At 44.9% G+C, this 17,378-nt stretch overlaps 1 protein-coding gene across 1 annotated transcript in view; it reads right to left on the bottom strand.

The window, feature by feature from the left end:
* Positions 1-370: 370 nt before the first annotated feature.
* The window catches only part of rab33a (RAB33A, member RAS oncogene family), a 42,209-nt gene continuing 25,201 nt past the window's right edge, over positions 371-17,378 (bottom strand). The window contains exon 2 of the mRNA XM_038775693.1: positions 371-2,491. Within this exon, the coding sequence (XP_038631621.1) occupies positions 2,051-2,491 (441 nt within the window). The 3' untranslated portion in view covers positions 371-2,050. The remainder of the gene's footprint in view (positions 2,492-17,378) is intronic.

Raw genomic sequence — 17,378 nt, 5'->3', positions numbered from 1 at the left:
TGTTGTAAAATAGACACCTCAAGAGAAATCTCTGGTGCTGAACATTGCAGTTCTGAGATTGTGTTACATTACAAATAAATAAGTAAAGTCGCCATAGTTCCAGATGACCATAGACTGCTTCCCCTTTGAGGGGGGAAAAGAGCTGACTGGTGGCGATTTAACCTGAAGATCACCACGCCTCAAGCGAGGGGCAAGATTAAGAAGGTGGGGCCTTCATGAATAACCTCAGCCAGTAGGGGGATTGAATCCATGCTGTTGGCCTTGCTCTGCATCACAAACCAGCTGTCCAGCCACATGAGCTAAACCGGCCCTCATTACAAATGCAACCATGACTCCCCGCCCCAAAAATGCAAGAATCATTTTCAAACTATTTACATTTCATATTTTATTTTTCTTCTTAATTTTCTTTTAAATTAGAAACAAGTTACATTGAATTAAATTACAGATACGCACTGCTCTCAGTGCACATCAGTTATAAAGAATTTACACAAACTACATACAATACTTCCATCACTACAATATCCCTAACACATACTTTAGACTCAGCTCCAATTGCCATCAAACTGTAGAGTTTAGACACTGACAAGTCTTGTTTGACTGTACAATTCAAAGTATCTGCTTGACATGTTTCCAAATGTGGATCCATTATTACTGAACTGTGAAGATATACTTATTGTGCCTGCAAGTTTGGGAGATGCTAAAGAGAATTATTTCAACTGTTCATCTAAATCCACTATTTAATATCTTAGTTTCTAGAATAGATGTCGGTGGATTTATAAAAAAAATCTTTTGGGAGACTTAACTGTTAAATTCTAAGAGAAACATAATCTCTTAACTAAATAAAGCACCATTTTAAAGATCAAAGTGCTGAACAAATCAAAACTTGGAAAGCGTTGCACAGAGTACAATTTTGTTCCCTTTCCCTGTGCCACATTCCAGTTTTGGTGATATTTCATTCCTCAGAGCAAATTGGGAGACAGGCTTGACTTTAAAGATTGCGAGCAAAGCTAAAAGGTGAACCATCCTTCAGCCACGTCCTATTAGATCACAATTCTAAGTGTTATGACGCGGTAATCATAATATTTGTGTCACAAAATTGCGAGAGAAAAAAAAACTGGTTGGTGTCATCTTTCCAGATTCCAGTTAATTGACCAAGCTAAAAGTTTTATTTTCTTCACAAACTCAAAATATATGAGGCATTTTCAGCAGTTCCATCATTCATGCAATTCGTCATGGTTATTTTCTGCAGTTTCTGCTTCACTCAGTTTGCCAAAAATTTACAATACAGCTGGATCAGGTCTCTACCAACTCAATAACTGAGGCTTAAACTCAAAGCTTGAAAAGTACCCAGGTTTGGAAATCCTAATGAAGATCCCATCAGAAAAGACCACCGAAAATGTTATCACTGTTTGCTCCCTCCCTCCCAGAAAACCATTTTTATGTTTAGCTAACAGTTACCATTTACAAATATTGCCACTAAATGGATACTGATTGGCTTTTCAAAGGAGTGGTAGATTTCAAGAATAACAGTTCTTAGAGCAGCATGATCCAAAACACAAACCAATGGCTATAATGGAACCAGTGGATGGTGTGATTCAACAATGCAGTGCAGGGTAAACAGATTGAAGAATCAGGTTGTCGCATAACCTCTGACTTGCATTTTCCTCAATATGTTTTCCACAGAGAGCACACGATTGTGGGTATAGCCCTTTTATTTCATGCACCCCGAACTTTAACAATCTAGTTGGCAAGGTGCTCTCACCAGTTTAATATCTTGAACATCACTGTGTATTTATGAACTTGGCAGCTTTTCACAAGGATACTTCTCCAGGTGGCAATGCTCATCTTAAAATTAACTTAAAGTCACTGAAAGGGTTACAGATTTATTATAAAAGAACCGTGATTAAAGTGAGCTTTTTGGACTTGGGAATCCCAAAAGTTAATCGATCTTTCTCAAATGTCATATACTGTAAAGAACAAGCCGTTTTAGCAAACTGGTGCAGACACAGTCTAAAGCTTTAGCCTCACTCAGCTCCTTGATCTAAGCCACTCAACATGGACATGTATTCTTAGCATTGGACTGTACGTGAACTTTCCCATCTCTTTTCTCCATCTCTCGGAATGTCAACGTTTTTTGCGCCTTCAGCTTGCAGGCCAGAGACATGAAAATGGATTCCACGTGGTCACTTTCTTTTGGATCCTTTGCTGACGTCTCAAACAAAAGCATGTTGTTGGCATCTGCAAATCGGAGGGCTATATTGGAAGATACTTGTATTTCGTGGGTGAGATCACATTTGTTACCCACCAGGACCCTCGGCACACTGGGCGAAACCGAGTGGCTGTTACATTCTTCAATCCACGCTTTGAGGTTTTCAAAGGAGGCCAGTTTTGTTACATCATACACAAACACCACAGCATGTACATTCCTGTAGTAATGTTGCACCATACTTTTTCTGAATCGTTCTTGGCCAGCCGTATCCCAGACCTGAATCTAAGAAAACAGAAAAGAAAGAAAAAATAATAGGATGAATGAAATGGTTTTATACATCACCCCTCCACCTCCGCCATATACAACACTTTGCAATTTCCCCTTCTTCTTTTGAAAGAATTGACTCATGATGGAATGCAGCACTAGAGATACCAGCAACCCTCCAAATGGTCAATCCTGAACCAAGTGACTGCTTTTTTACGTATGATATAACAAAAAACATCTCTTGGGTCAGGAGTTGGGAGTGCAGAGGTGGATCAACTATTGGGCACGCTACTACCTTGATTTTCCAATTACAGTCCAAGGTGAAGTTGTTTCACCAGATAGGGAAAGGAAAAGAAAGACAAGTCATGTACAAAACATTTTTAGCTTATCTCCAAAGTAGCTCAAGGAACTCCACAAAGTCAATGACTTTTAACTGCAGTCCGGTTACATGGACAAACATGGCAGATATTCCACTCGTAGCGAAGATCTCATTCAAGAAAAGCAATGGGCAGCAGGGTAGCACAGTGGTTAGCACAGTTGCTTCACAGCTCCAGGGTTCCAGGTTCGATCCCTGGCTTGGGCCACTGTCTGTGCAGAGTCTGCACGTTCTTCCAGTGTCTGCTTGGGTTTCCTCCGGGTGCTCCGGTTTCCTCCCACAACCAAAGATGTGCAGGTTAGGTGGATTGGCCATGAAAAATTGCCCTTAGTGTCCAAAATTGTTAGGTTACGGGGATAGGGTGCAAACGTGGGCTTAAGTAGGGTGCTCTTTCCAAGGGCTGGTGCAGACTCAATGGGCTGAATGGCCTCCTTCTGCACTACAAATTCTATGATTCTATGATGCTTTGATTAAGTGAAAATCTGAAAAAGCTGGAAAGTCTCAGCATGTCTGGCAGTGAAAGACAGAATTAACAAGGGGCTGGTTTAGCTCACTAGGCTAAATCGCTGGCTTACCAAGCAGACCAGCAGCACGGTTCGATTCCCGTACCAGCCTCCCCGGACAGGCGCCGGAATGTGGCGACTAGGGGCTTTTCACAGTAACTTCATTGAAGCCTACTCGTGACAATAAGCGATTTTCATTTCATTTTCATTTTCACATTTCAGGTCAATGATCTGGCATTGGAACTGGAAAAAGTTAAAGATAAACAGCTATGAAAGTTGCTGAGAATTAAGATTCATCTAAGTTTCTTTAAGGTGGTTTAATGAAAACAGGATATCTCTGTACTCTTAAATGGTGCCAAGGGATTGTTAACGTTTACCTGAACAGCTAACTCAGCATGATGAAAGCATCAAACCTGTCAAAGTGTAAACATTAACACACAGAACTACCAAACCAGCATTTTGAAAAGCCTTTTTTTGATGCTGCATGAGAAATAATCCTCCTTTCAGTCAGTCTTCCCAAATTATGTGACAACCCCAGCTAAAGATTTACATAATCTTTTCCCAAACTGCAACCGTTAAACTTTCCAAAGCCAAGGTTTGCTACAATGCAACCATGGCCAGAACCCCTTCACCGTGAGAATAATCATCTTCTCACAAACAAGAAACTTTCTCCACAATGTTGCATATACACAAGAAAAAGTAAATGGTTTCAGCTGTTCAGTTTCAGTAAACATTGACTCAAATTTCTGACATTGAACTGAATAGCCTGCAAGGTCACAGCGTAGATTCAAAAATGAAGAGTTGTCACTTATATGAGATTCCAGCTGGCATCAGGAATAGAATACTGAATGGGCACAGATGTCAAATTCTGTCTCATCATTTTCTGTGGCAATCATGATATATTTTAAGTACATTCAGAACATCACACTCACAAGGATGCAGGATATTGAAAGATGCCCAAGAGGAAACAAGAAGGCAGTTTTCAGTCCTCCTCGCAATGCATGTTATGCAATGGAATGGACAGTAGCCAATGCAAAATCTTTGTTCAAAAAGAGATGGAGAAGACTAAATTACATAACTGTAAGCCCATTGGTTCATAGTCAACTTTTGGAATAATTTTTAGATGTAATGGTTCTAGATAAAATTAGTAAGCATTTGGTAATACATGGGTTAATTATTACTTAATTTTAAGTGATTATACATTTTTGCAACCCATTTGATTAAACACCTCGTGAAAGGTTCACATCCAAAGCAAATATAACAGCATGGATAGAAAGTTGGTTGATGGATAGAAAGTGTGTTAAGGTAAATGGGTGTTGCTCACTTTGGAAATGACATACCCCAAAGCTATGTGCCATCTTTGTTCTAGATATATCTAGATATTTTGGGCTTGGCAATAAACACAACCTTTAATTTGCTAACTACATCAAAATGGGAGATTTTGCAAACAGCGAGAATTATAAATGACTTCAAGAAGGCATAGACTGAAAGCATTTGCCAGACATTTGCCCAATTTAATGTGGATAAGTATAAAGTAATACATCTTAAGAGAGATAACATGGAATAGAAATGCACATTTTACTCCTTATTAAAGAAAGGACGTCAAAACCATTGAGTGTAAGTCAGAGCTTCACCAGAATGATGCAAGGGGGGGGGGGAATGAGATATTAGGTTTCTTTTCAAAGAAGAGAAAATTGAATAAAGATGTTTGAAAATATCTTTATAGTTAATGTAGGATGACTATTATATATGAAGTACATATAGAATTGGCAATATGCCAGCATTCATTGCCCATCCTTAACTGCCCTCGAGATGGTGGCAGTTAAGGATGGGCAATGAATGCTGGCCTAGCTACCTTCTTGAACCGCTGCATTCCATGAGGTGTAGGTACACCCACAGTGCTATTTGGGCAGGGGGGGGGGGGGGGGGGGGGGGGGGGGGGGGGGGGGGGGGGGGGGGGGGGGGGGGGGGGAGTGCCCGAATTTTGACCCAGCGACAGTGAAGGAATGGCAATATATCTCCTAGTCAGGATGGTGAGCGATTTGGAGGGGAACTTCCAGGTGGTGGTGTTCCCATGCATCTGGTACTCTTGTCCTTCTGGATGGTAGTGGTTGTCGGTTTGGAAGCCTTGGTGAGTTTCCGCAGTGGCATCTTGTAGATGGTAGACCTGGCTGCCAACGTGTGTCAGTGTTGGTGGGAATGAATGTCTGTGAAAGGAATGCCAATCAAGTGGGCTGCTTCGTTCTAGATGGTGTTGAGCCTCTGGAGTGTTGTTGGAGCTGCACTCATCAAGGGAAGTGGATAGTATTCTATTACACTCCTGACCTGTGCCTTGCGGATGATTTTAAGCAAATTAATAAAGAATGAAATACTTTGCAGGCTTTGGGGAGTCAGGGGGTGAGTTACTCGCCACAGGATTCCTAGCCTCTGACCTGCTCTTGTAGCCACAGTATTTAAATGGCTAGTCCAGTTCAGTTTCCGATCAACAGTAAACACCAGCATGTTGATAATGCCATTGAATGTCAAAGGGCAATGGGTAGATTCTCTCTTGTTGGTGATAGTCATTGTCTGGCACATGTGTGGTGTGAAAGTTACTTGCCACTTGCCAGCCCAAGCCTAAGTATTGTCCAGGTCTTGCTGCATTTGGACATGTAATGCTTCAGTGTCCGAGGAGTCACAATGATCCAGTCATCAGCAAGCATTCCACTTCTGAGAAGGAAAGTCACTGATGAAGCAGCTGAAGATAGTTAGGCCAAGGACACTACCCTGAGGAACTCCTACGGTGATGTCCTGGAACAGAGACGATTAACCTCCTACAACTACAACCATCTTCCTTTGTGTTAAGAGTCAGATCACTGGCTCAATAATGACATTAACAGAGTTGAGTTCCCGTCAAAATGACGGTGCTTCCGAGGTTCTTGTTCCTCTTTCAGTGCCTGCCCATCTTTATCCCCAGGGCCTTCTTTAGGAGAGTGACTAGCAGTATTTTGAGCTTTGTGTGGGCACATGGGACTCCGAGAGTGAAGAGGGTGTTCCTGGAGCGAGGGAGGGATAGAGGCGGGCTGGCGCTGCCCAACCTTTTGGGGTACTATTGGGTGGCCAACGTGTCAATGGTACGTAAATGAGTGATGGAGGGGGGAGGGGCGGCGTGGAAAAGAATGGAGATGGCGTCATGTAGAGGTACAAGCCTGGGTGCCGTTGCCACTCTCCCCTAAGAGGTTTACCACGAGCCCGGTGGTGGCGACGACCCTAAGAATCTGGGGACAGTGGAGACGGCATAGGGGGGAAACAGGGGGCTCGATGGAGGCTCCATTGGGTGGCAATCATCAGTTCATCCCAGGGAACAGGGATGGGGGATTTAGGGGGTGGCAAAGGGTGGGCATCAGTAAATTGAGGGACCTGTTTATTGGCGGGAGGTTTGCGGGCCTGGGGGAACTGGAAGATAAATTTGGGCTTTCCCAAGGGAACATGTTCAGATACTTGCAGGTAAAGGCGTTTGCTAGGCGACAGGTAGAGGGATTCCCTTTGCTGCCCTCGCGGGGGACGATGGACAGAGTGCTTTCGGGGGTGTGGGTCGGAGAGGGGAAGGTGTCTGACATCTATAAGGTAATGCAGGAGGTGGAGGAGTCATCAGTGGAGGAACTGAAGGCTAAATGGGAGGAGGAACTCGAGGAGCAGATAGAGGACGGGACTTGGGCGGATGCCTTGGAGAGAATCAACTCTTCCTCCTCGTGTGCGAGGCTTAGTCTCATCCAATTTAAGGTGCTGCACCGGGCCCACATGTCCGGGACTAGGATGAGTAGGTTCTTTGGGGGTGAGGACAGGTGTACCAGATGTTCGGGGAGTCCGGCGAACCACGCCCATATGTTCTGGGCATGCCCAGCACTGGAAGAATTCTGGAAGGGGGTGGCGGGGACGGTGTCGAGGGTGGTTGGATCCAGGGTCAAACCAGGGTGGGGACTCGCGATTTTTGGAGTTGCGGTAGAGCCGGGAGTGCAGGAGGCAAAAGAGGTCGGTGTCCTGGCCTTTGCGGCCCTAGTAGCCCGACAAAGGATCTTGCCGCAGTGGAAGGATGCGAGGCCCCCAAGTGTGGAAACCTGGATCAGTGACATGGCGGGATTTATAAAATTGGAAAGGGTCAAATTTGCCCTGAGAGGATCAATACAAGGGTTCTATAAACAATGGCAGCCTTTTCTGGACTTCCTGGCTCAGAGATAGGTACCTTGGTCAATAGCAGCAGCAACCCGGGGAGGGGGGGGGGTGTTCCTTATTGTAGTTTCTATTATGTAACTTAATATTATGTTAATTGGCGTTGTTGTTAATATGCTGTGTTGTTAATGGAGGTGGGGCGAATGTTTATGATTGCTAATATTATTGTTATTTTTGGTATTTTATTATGGTTCGTTGTTGTTGTATAAATTCAAAATTTTTCAATAAAAATTATTTTTTTTAAAAACAGAGTTGAGTTCACAGCACATCTACTGGCCAGCTTTAAATTTAATGTAGTCACTTTACTTTAGTACTGATTAGGAGCAATTAACCTTTAAGGCAGATGGACCATAATGGTGTCAAAAAGGATAACCAACTACTCCCTTGTGTTTAATTCACAAACCTTGCTCGAACTACACAAGAACACCATAATGCTTCTTATGCACAACCCACAGGTGATCTGATGACCCGCTCAAATATATTAAATTAAATAATCACACAGGCAGCCATTATTCTAACCTAGTAATTAGCATTTTGTTCAGCAGGCTACAAAGTCCCTGTTGGACCTGTCACTGGCACTCTGTCCACCAGGGGATGGTTTCGCACACTGGGCTAAATCGCTGGCTTTTAAAGCAGACCCTGGCAGGCCAGCAGCGCGGGTTCAATTCCCGTACCAGCCTCCCCAAACAGGTGCCGGAATGTGGTGACTAGGGGCTTTTCACAGTAACATCATTGAAGCCTACTCATGACAATAAGCGATTTTCATTTCATTTTCATTCATTTCACCTGCTCACCAAATTATTAAAAACTACCATTGCCAATGATCAAGCAGTTAGAGCATCACAAGACCAGCAAAACAATCCAAACTAAAATAAAAACAAATTCGGAAATACTCTGATAGGTGGGTAAATAGAAGTCAGTCCACTCAGCATCTGTGGTATTTTGACTTTCATTTAAGCAAAAACAGTAACATTTGGCCACGAGGCATGTTCTCCAGCAGATGTTTCGCCAGGAATATTAATTGCCCACATAAATCAGATCTTCCTTATGCCACGGAAGATATGCCCATGGGATGGGGGTGGGCTACCAAGTAAATGGTACCAACAGTAGGAGACTGTTGGAGTACACCGTTTTGTTTTGTTATGTGGAAGTGTTACCCATTTACAGCACTACTGCCAATAACAGTTCTGCCAGTAGTGGACAGTAAATAAGATAACACACACACACACACACACACACACATATCTGAAGGCAACATTCCTCTCTTTAAATTCAGTCTAAATATGATCACTTTATTTGGCACTGGCAGGTTGAGATGCTGATGAGAGCTATTACTGGATATGCGCCTTTGTTTTCTGCTGCAAAATTTTAAAATAGTAAATTCTGCAGCTCCAAAAGCCTGGTTTATTACAGAACGGTTTTCTTGAAGAAATTTTCAAATATGAATTGACAATTAGATAATTGTCTCAACTGAATGAAAATGCAAATTGGTCCAACTTTGTTTTCCTTTCTTTTCTTAAATTTAGAGTACCCGATTAATTTTTCTCCAATTAAGGGGCCATTTAGTGTGAGCAATCCACCTACCCTGCACATCTTTGGGTTTTGGGGGCAAAACCCACGCAAACACGGGGAGAATGTGCAAACTCCACATGGACAGTGACCCAGAGCCAGGATCAAATCTGGGACCTCGGCGCCGTGAGGCAGCAATGCTAACCACTGCGCCACCGTGCTGTCCAAATTGGTCCAACTTGAATGGATTTGTAAATTTTGAGCTTATCTCCCTCCAATGACCACTTACTTCTTTAACGTTCTATACACAGGATAAAACATCTGGGGGACATTGCTGAAATCTCTCACCATTACTGCAGAATGGAGAGCAGACATGACCGAATGTCAAAAGACTGTCATTCTATCCATACACAACACGCAAGGGTGAGCAAGTGATGAATAAACAGAAACATTTGCAGAGCTACTCACACTAACAACTACCAGCAGAATATATTCTGACAAACAGAACACAATTAAGCAATTGAATAACACTCGGCACAACATTGAGGGCCGAAGGGCCTGTTCTGTGCTGTACTGTTCTAAAAAAAAATAAAAAATATTTCCATCCCCACGTTACCGCAGTCTTCTCCATCCTTGCCAGTTAATCTTTGGACAACTGCATTTTCTAAAGGGGATCAGAGAAATATTCATAGATCAAGCCTAACAAGGCCCCTTTCTCTAATTAGCAGACAAACACAAACACACACACACACACACACACAAAACGAGCAATCCCTTTCAGTTGGCAGGTTACTACTATCCAGACTTAACTGAAAGAAAACACCCTACTGACCAATCAGTGCCTGGTTACATAGATGCACGGAAGTTATATTGGCTCCAAAATTAGCCAAATATAACCACAGGATCCACAGTATAATTCAGCCAAGTTGATGCAGAGTAACTGGAAATGGTTACTGTTACCTCAGACAACAGTATAAATACATAGCAGACCATGGACTAGGTGAGAAATTATGGGCCCTGGTGCTTCTACTGTTTCCGGGCCCCAAATTCTCATCCCCACCCACCCTTTTACACACAATTTCAAATCCTTTGGGTGACAAGAATTGGGTAGTCACAATTTAGATTTCCCTGTTACTTAAGAAAGATAAAGATCCGATGGAGTGTGGGTCGTGTAGGCCCGTATCACTTATAAACGCGGATGCAAAGATTTTGGCGAAGGTTCTGGCAGGTAGGCTAGAGGAGTGCCTCCCGAAGAAGATAGGTGAAGTTGAGACAGGGTTTGTGAGAGGGAGGCAGCTCTTTTGGAATATTAGGAGAATATTGAACGTCGTTATGGTACCGGTGGAGGGGAAGGAAACAGGTGGTTGTGGCATTGGACACCGAGAAAGCGTTTGACCAGGTAGAATGGGGATACTTGATGGCAGTTCTAGAGCGGTTTGGAATTGAACACAGATTTGTGGACTGGGTAAAGCTATTATATAAGGAGCTGAGGGCCAGTGTCCACACAAATAACATCAGCTCGGAGTACTTTCCTCTCCACCGTGGGACTAGCCAGGGATGTCCTATGTCCCCCCTGCTGTTTGAACTCGCGATTGAGCCATTGGCAATCACGTTAAGAAGTTCGGGGGGATGGAAAGGGATAGTGCGGGGAGGGGTATAGAGCATAGGGTGTCCTTAAATGCTGATGGCTTGCTATTATACGTGTCGGAACCAAGTGTGTCAATAGGGGGAATACTGGAGCTGCTTCGGGTGTTTGTGTCTTTCTCAGGGTACAAATTAAGTCTAGACAAGAGTGAATATTTGGTGGTGTCTCGGCCAGGGGTGGGACAGGGATTGGGGGGGGGGGGGGGGGGGGGGGGGGGACTGCCATTCCGTAAGTCAGGGACAGATAACTGGGGTGCAGGTTGCTCGAGATTGTGTGTCGGGGGAGGGGGGGGGGGGGGGGGGGGGGCCCCTCCGTAGGTACAACATTTGTAGTTTGGTGGGGAGGGTGAAAGCTGATCTGGCAAGATGGGATGGTCCCCCTCTGCCACTGGCGAATCGGGTACGTGCGGTTAAAATGAATGTGCTGCCGCGATTCCTGTTTATTTTTCAATGCCTGCCAATTTTCCTGCCAGCCGCATTTTTTTTAGCGAGATTGAAGGGATGATTACCTTGTTCATATGCGGGTGGGGGGGGGGGGTGGAGGGGGGGGTGGAGGGGGGGGGGGTGGAGGGGGGGGGTGGGGGGGGTGGAGGGGAGGGTGGGGGGGGGTGGAGGGGAGGGTGGGGGGGGGGGGGTGGAGGGGGGGGGTGGAGGGGGGGGGGGGTGGAGAAGGTGGCCAGAATTAAAAAGGTGCTACTACGGAGAGGAAGGCAGGCAGGGGGTTTGGGTCTTCCAAACCTGGTGTATTATTACTGGGCGGCGAATGTGGAGAAGGTGCAGAGCTGAAGTCAGAGGGGTTGACTCCCAATGGGTCAGAATGGAGGAGGTTTGGGTAAGGGGTCGGGATTGAAGGCGCTAGCAACAGCGCCGCTCCCGATGGTCCCGGAGAGATACTTGGGGAGTCTGGCGGTAATAGGTTTGTTGAGAATTTGGACGCAGGTTCGCCAGCACTTCGGGGTGGGGGCAGGGTCAAGGGAAATGCCAATTCGGGGGAGCCAGAGATTTGAGCCAGGGAAGTGGGATGGAAATTTTCGGAGAAGGGAAGAGAAAGGAATGAAGACACTAAAAGATTTGTTTCTTGGGTGTCTTTTTGCGGGATTGAAGGAGCTGGGAGCAAAGTATGGGCTTTAGCAGGGGGAAATATTAAATTCGAGACTTTGCTGGAGTTGGGGGGGGGGGGGGGGGATAACTACATTCATATGTTTTGGTCCAGTCCAAAGCTGGAGGATTACTGGAAGGAGGTTTTAAAAAGTAGGACCTCAAAGGTAGTAATCTCAGGATTGCTACCAGTGCCATGAGCTAGTCAGAGTAGGAATGTCCGGATAGATAGGATGAATGCGTGGCTCAAGAGATGGTGCAAGAGGGATTCAATTTCCTGGGGCATTGGAACCGGTTCTGGGGGAAATGGGACCAGTACAAACTGGACGGTCTGCACCTGGGCAGGACTGGAACCGATGTCCTAGTGTTTGCTAGAGCTGTTGGGGAGGGTTTAAACTAATGTGGCAGGGGGATGGGAACCAATGCAGGATTGATTAATGATCTCATAGTTATGAGAGTAAACTTGCTCAGAATATAAAAACAGATCGTAAAAGTTTCTACAAATATATAAAACGAAAAAGAGTGGCTAAGGTACATATTGGTCCTTTAGAGGATGAGAAGGGAGATTTTAATAATGGGAGATGAGGAAATGGCTGAGGAACTGAACAGGTCTTTTGGGTCGGTCTTCACAGTGGAAGACACAAATAACATGCCAGTGACGGATAGAAATGTGGCTATGACAGGTGAGGACCTTGAGATGATTGTTATCACTAAGGAGATAGTGATGGGCAAGCTAATGGGGCTAAAGGTAGACAGGTCTCCTGGCCTTGATGGAATGCATCCCAGAGTGATAAAAGGAATGGCTAGGGAAATTGCAAATGCACTCGTGATAATTTACCAAAATTCACAAGACTCTGGGGCGGTCCCGGAGGATTGGAAATTAGCAAACGTGACACCATTGTTTAAAAAAGGAGGTAGGCAGAAAGCGGGTAATTATAGGCCAGTGAGCTTAACTTCGGTAGTAGGTAAGGTGCTGGAATCTATCATCAAGGAAGAAATAGCAAGGCATTTGGATGGAAATTGTCCCATTGGGCAGACGCAGCATGGGTTCATAAAGGGCAGGTCGTGCCTAACTAATTTAGTGGAATTTTTTTGAGGACATTACCAGTGAGGTAGATAACGGTGAGCCAATGGATGTGGTATATCTGGATTTCCAGAAAGCCTTTGACAAGGTGCCACACAAAAGGTTGCTGTTTAAGATAAAGATGCATGGCATTAAGGATAAAGTAGCAGCATGGATAGAGGATTGGTTAATTAATAGAAAGCAAAGAGTGGGGATTAATGGGTGTTTCTCTGGTTGGCAATCAGTAGCTAGTGATGTCCCTCAGGGATCAGTGTTGGGCCCACAATTGTTCACAATTTAAATAGATGATTTGGAGTTGGGAACCAAGGGCAATGTGTCCAAGTTTACAGACGACGCTACAATGAGTGGTAAAGCAAAAAGTGCAGAGGATACTGGAAGTGTACAGAGGGATTGGGATAGGTTAAGTGAATGGGCTAGGGTCTGGCAGATGGAATACAATGTTGACAAATGTGAGGTTATCCATTTTGGTAGGAATAACAGCAAAAGGGATTATTATTTAAATATAATATTAAAACATGCTGCTGTGCAGAGAGACCTGGGTGTGCTAATGCATGAGTTCCAATAAATTGGTTTTCAGGAGCAACAGGTGATTAAGAAGGTAAATGGAATTTTGTCCTTCATTGCTAGAGGGATGGATTTTAAGACTAGGGTTATGCTGCAATTGTATAAGGTGTTAGTGAGGCCACACCTGGAGTACTGTGTTTAGTTTTGGTCTCCTTACCTGAGAAAGAACATACTGGCACTGGAGGGTGTGCAGAGGAGATTCACTAGGTTAATTCCAGAGCTGAAGGGGGTGGATTACGAGGAGAGTTTGAGTAAACTGGGACTGTACTCGTTGGAATTTAGAAGGATGCGGGGGGGGAATCTTATAGAAACATATAAAATTATGAAGGGAATAGATAGGATAGATGCGGGCAGGTTGTTTCCACTGGTGGGTGAAAGCAGAACTCGGGGCATAGCCTCAAAATAAGGGGAAGTAGATTTAGGACTGAGTTTAGGAGGAACTTCTTCACCCAAAGGGTTGTGAATCTATGGAATTCCTTGCCCAGTGAAGCAGATGAGGCTCCTTCATTAAATGTTTTTAAGATAAAGATAGGTTTTTGAAGAATAAATGGATTAAGGGTTATGGTGTTCGGGCCGGAAAGTGGAGCTGAGTCCACAAAAGATCAGCCATGATCTCATTGAATGGCGGAGCAGGCTCGAACGACCAGATGGGCTATTCCTGCTCCTAGTTCTTATGTTTTTATGGTGCATGTGAAACTGGACCTGGGCCCTCGGGAGGCCATATTCGGGATGTCGGACCACCCAGGGTTGGAAATGTTGCAGCAGATGTAGCCTTCGCCTCGTTGATCGCCCAAAGGCAGATCCTGTTAGGATGGAGATCAACCTCTCCACCCTGTGCCCTGGCGTGGCGGGGGGACCTGATGAAATTCTTGACGCTTGAAAAGGTCAAATCTGAACTGAGGGGAAGGATGGAGGGATTCTACAATTCATGGGCGTTATACATTATGCACTTTCGAGAATTGGATCACATCGAACATTAGGGGGATTGGGGGCTGGGAGGGTTGGAGAGAGGGGGACTGTATGTGTTAATGGTGACTATGGGTGATTCCTGATTCCTCTTTGTCTTTTGTTTATGTTAACATGCGGGCTAATGTTTGGTGGTTTGGTGGGAGGATGGGATCTTGTTATTGATAAGGGGATTGACATTACATTCGTTCATGATTATTGTTTATTGTTGGGTGTAAATTTGGGATAAAATGTGAAAAAGGAGGAGAATAAAAAAATTAAACAAAAAACCCTACCTACCCTTTTGAACACTAAGGGGCAATTTAGCATGACCAGTCCAACTAACCTGCACGGCTTTGGACTGTCGGAGGAAACAGGAGCACCTAGATGAAACCAATGCAAATGCAGGGAGAAAGTGCAAACTCTACACAGACAGTCAATCGAGGCCAGAATTGAACCTGGGTTCCTGGAGCTCTGAGGCAGCAGTGCTAACCACTGTGTCACCATGCCATCCTTCTTCGCCAGCTTCCTCACAGCAACACTCCACCCTGTCACCCTGAAGCTCCCCTGCTGGAGTGGAGCTAAACTGCCGGACAAGCGGGAAACTGCCCAACCTCCGACGCTTCCAGGCCAGAACCAAGATCAGCCCAACCTCTGTAATCGGGCTGCAGTACGCAGACAACGCCTGTGTGTGGGCACATTCAGAGGCCGAGCTACAAATCATCGTCAACGCATTCACCGAGGCATATGAGAGAATGGGCCTCAGACTAAACATTCAGAAAACAAAGGTTCTCTACCCGCCCACTCCTGCCACACAAAACTGCCCTCCCAACCATCAAGATCCACAACGAGCTCCTGAACACCGTGGACCATTTCCCAGACCTCAAAGTCACCTCCCGGTGCGAGCAAATATTTACGATGAAATCCAACATCGACTCCAATGCACTAGTGCAGTCTTTGGATGACTGCGGAACAGAGTACTAAAAGACCAAGACCTCAAATCCAGCATCAAGCTCATGGTCTTCAGAGCAACTATGTTTCCTGCCATCCTGCATGCATCAGAAACATGGACAATGTACAGCAGACACCTCAAATTCTTGGAGAGATATCGTCAACGCTGCCTCTGCTAAATCCTGCAAAATCGATTGGCAGGATAGGTGTACCACCATGAGCGTTCTCTCCCAGGCCAAATCCCCAGTACAGAGGCACTAGTCACACTCGACCAGCTGTAATGGGCTGGCCACATTGCCCATATGCCCGACACAAGACTCCCAAAACAAGTGCTGTACTGTGAGCTCCGTAATGGCGAGCGATCACGAGGAGGGCAGAGGAAATGCTACAAGGGCACTCTGAAAGCCTCCCTAAATAAATGCAACATCCCCCACCAACACATAGGAATCGCTTGCCTTCGAATGCACAAGCTGGAGAAAAAGCACCCGCGAAGGCACCAATCACCTCAAGTGTCGTAAGGTGGAGCACACGAGGCCAAATCTAAACTGCAAAGGAGAGAGCAGAATCCAGTGCGTCCCACCCACTTCATCAAGCACCACCTGCCAAACCTGTGGCAGAGTCTGCGGATCCAGGATTTGACTATTCCGCCACCACAGAACCACCTCCCTGGAGTGGAATCAAGTCATCCACAACGCTGATTGACTGTCCAAGAGAGAAGGAGGTATTACAATCTGTTGAAAGAAAATGGTCTGATACGATTTCATTACAAAAAGCTAAATTTTAACGTGTTATCATTTCCCTTGAGTCTCCTGTTGGCGCTGGGTCATGAAAGTTAAGCTGCGATTGCCGCATGACTACCATACTTCCCTTGGTTCCGATCATGCAGGTCAGCACAACGTGGCAGCATGTTTTGTGCAGTGGCTTTTCCCCAGCATCCATAGTGACAGAGAAGCCACTCATGGCAGCAATGCTTAAAATGACGGTCTTGACAGAGCGGTGCTGGACCACCATCCCCTTCCCCCACTCAACCCCGAAGGGTCAACACATTATTCAGCTGTTGTTTTTAATTTCAAACCGAGAACGCCCTTTATTTCAAATGCATTTCACTGTTTTAGTTTGGAGGCGTTTTTCCATCAATAGTATGTGGGCTGGCTAACTGAACTCTCAAAGAAGCTAAAGGTATCTGACACTCTGTTGTTACTGTTTTTGGCTGAGTCTCGTAAATTACAGATGATAGCACTGCAGCAAAATATCCATTAGCATTGCATTATATTTGTTTTGAAGGCATAACCTTTTGACATAAATTTCAATTTTCTATACTGTGCTACAAGCAATAGCATGACGATTCAACAATTTCATTGCAAGATCATTGGAAAAATAAAAAAACATTATTTTTTTAAATAAAAACACACGTGTTTCATTGGTGAAGGAGGTTAAATTAATTTTAGAAATCCTGTGCAGTTGGTTAGCCCTGATGCCTCCGGGGCTGAGGTCCCAGGTTCGATCCGACTCTGGGTCACTGTCCGTGTGGAGTTTGCCCATTCTCCCCGTGTTTGCGTGGGTTTCGCCCCCACAACCTGAAGATGTGCAGGGTAGGTGGATCGGCCATGCTAAATTGCCCCCAATTGGAAAAAAAATGAATTGGGTACTCTAAATTTAAAAAAAAAATTAACTTTAGAAATCCAAATTAACTGAACTTTGCAACTTGATATTTCTGGTGCTGTGTATCGTGCATTGTGGCAACAACATAGATGCATTTGTATAGTGCTATTAGCTAGAAAAAAGTCTTGCACAGGACAGTTACTGGACTAAAAGAGATGCCAAGCACATGACAACGAAAACAAGCTGGACTCCAGGAAACCCAGACTCACCAAAATTATTGGTTCCTGTGGCACTTGTTGAGACAACACTGACACTGGCAATACAAAAAAAATCTTTAGTGTCACAAGTAGGCTTACATTAACACTACAAGGAAGTTACTGTGAAAAGCCCTCAGTCGCCACATTCCGGTGCCTGTTCGGG

This window comes from Scyliorhinus canicula, chromosome 17 (genome assembly GCF_902713615.1).
Source record: "Scyliorhinus canicula chromosome 17, sScyCan1.1, whole genome shotgun sequence".
NCBI classification, from domain to species: Eukaryota; Metazoa; Chordata; class Chondrichthyes; order Carcharhiniformes; family Scyliorhinidae; genus Scyliorhinus; species Scyliorhinus canicula.
The sequence above is the reverse complement of the archived record's forward strand: the minus strand, read 5'-3'. Positions and strand labels throughout refer to the sequence as shown.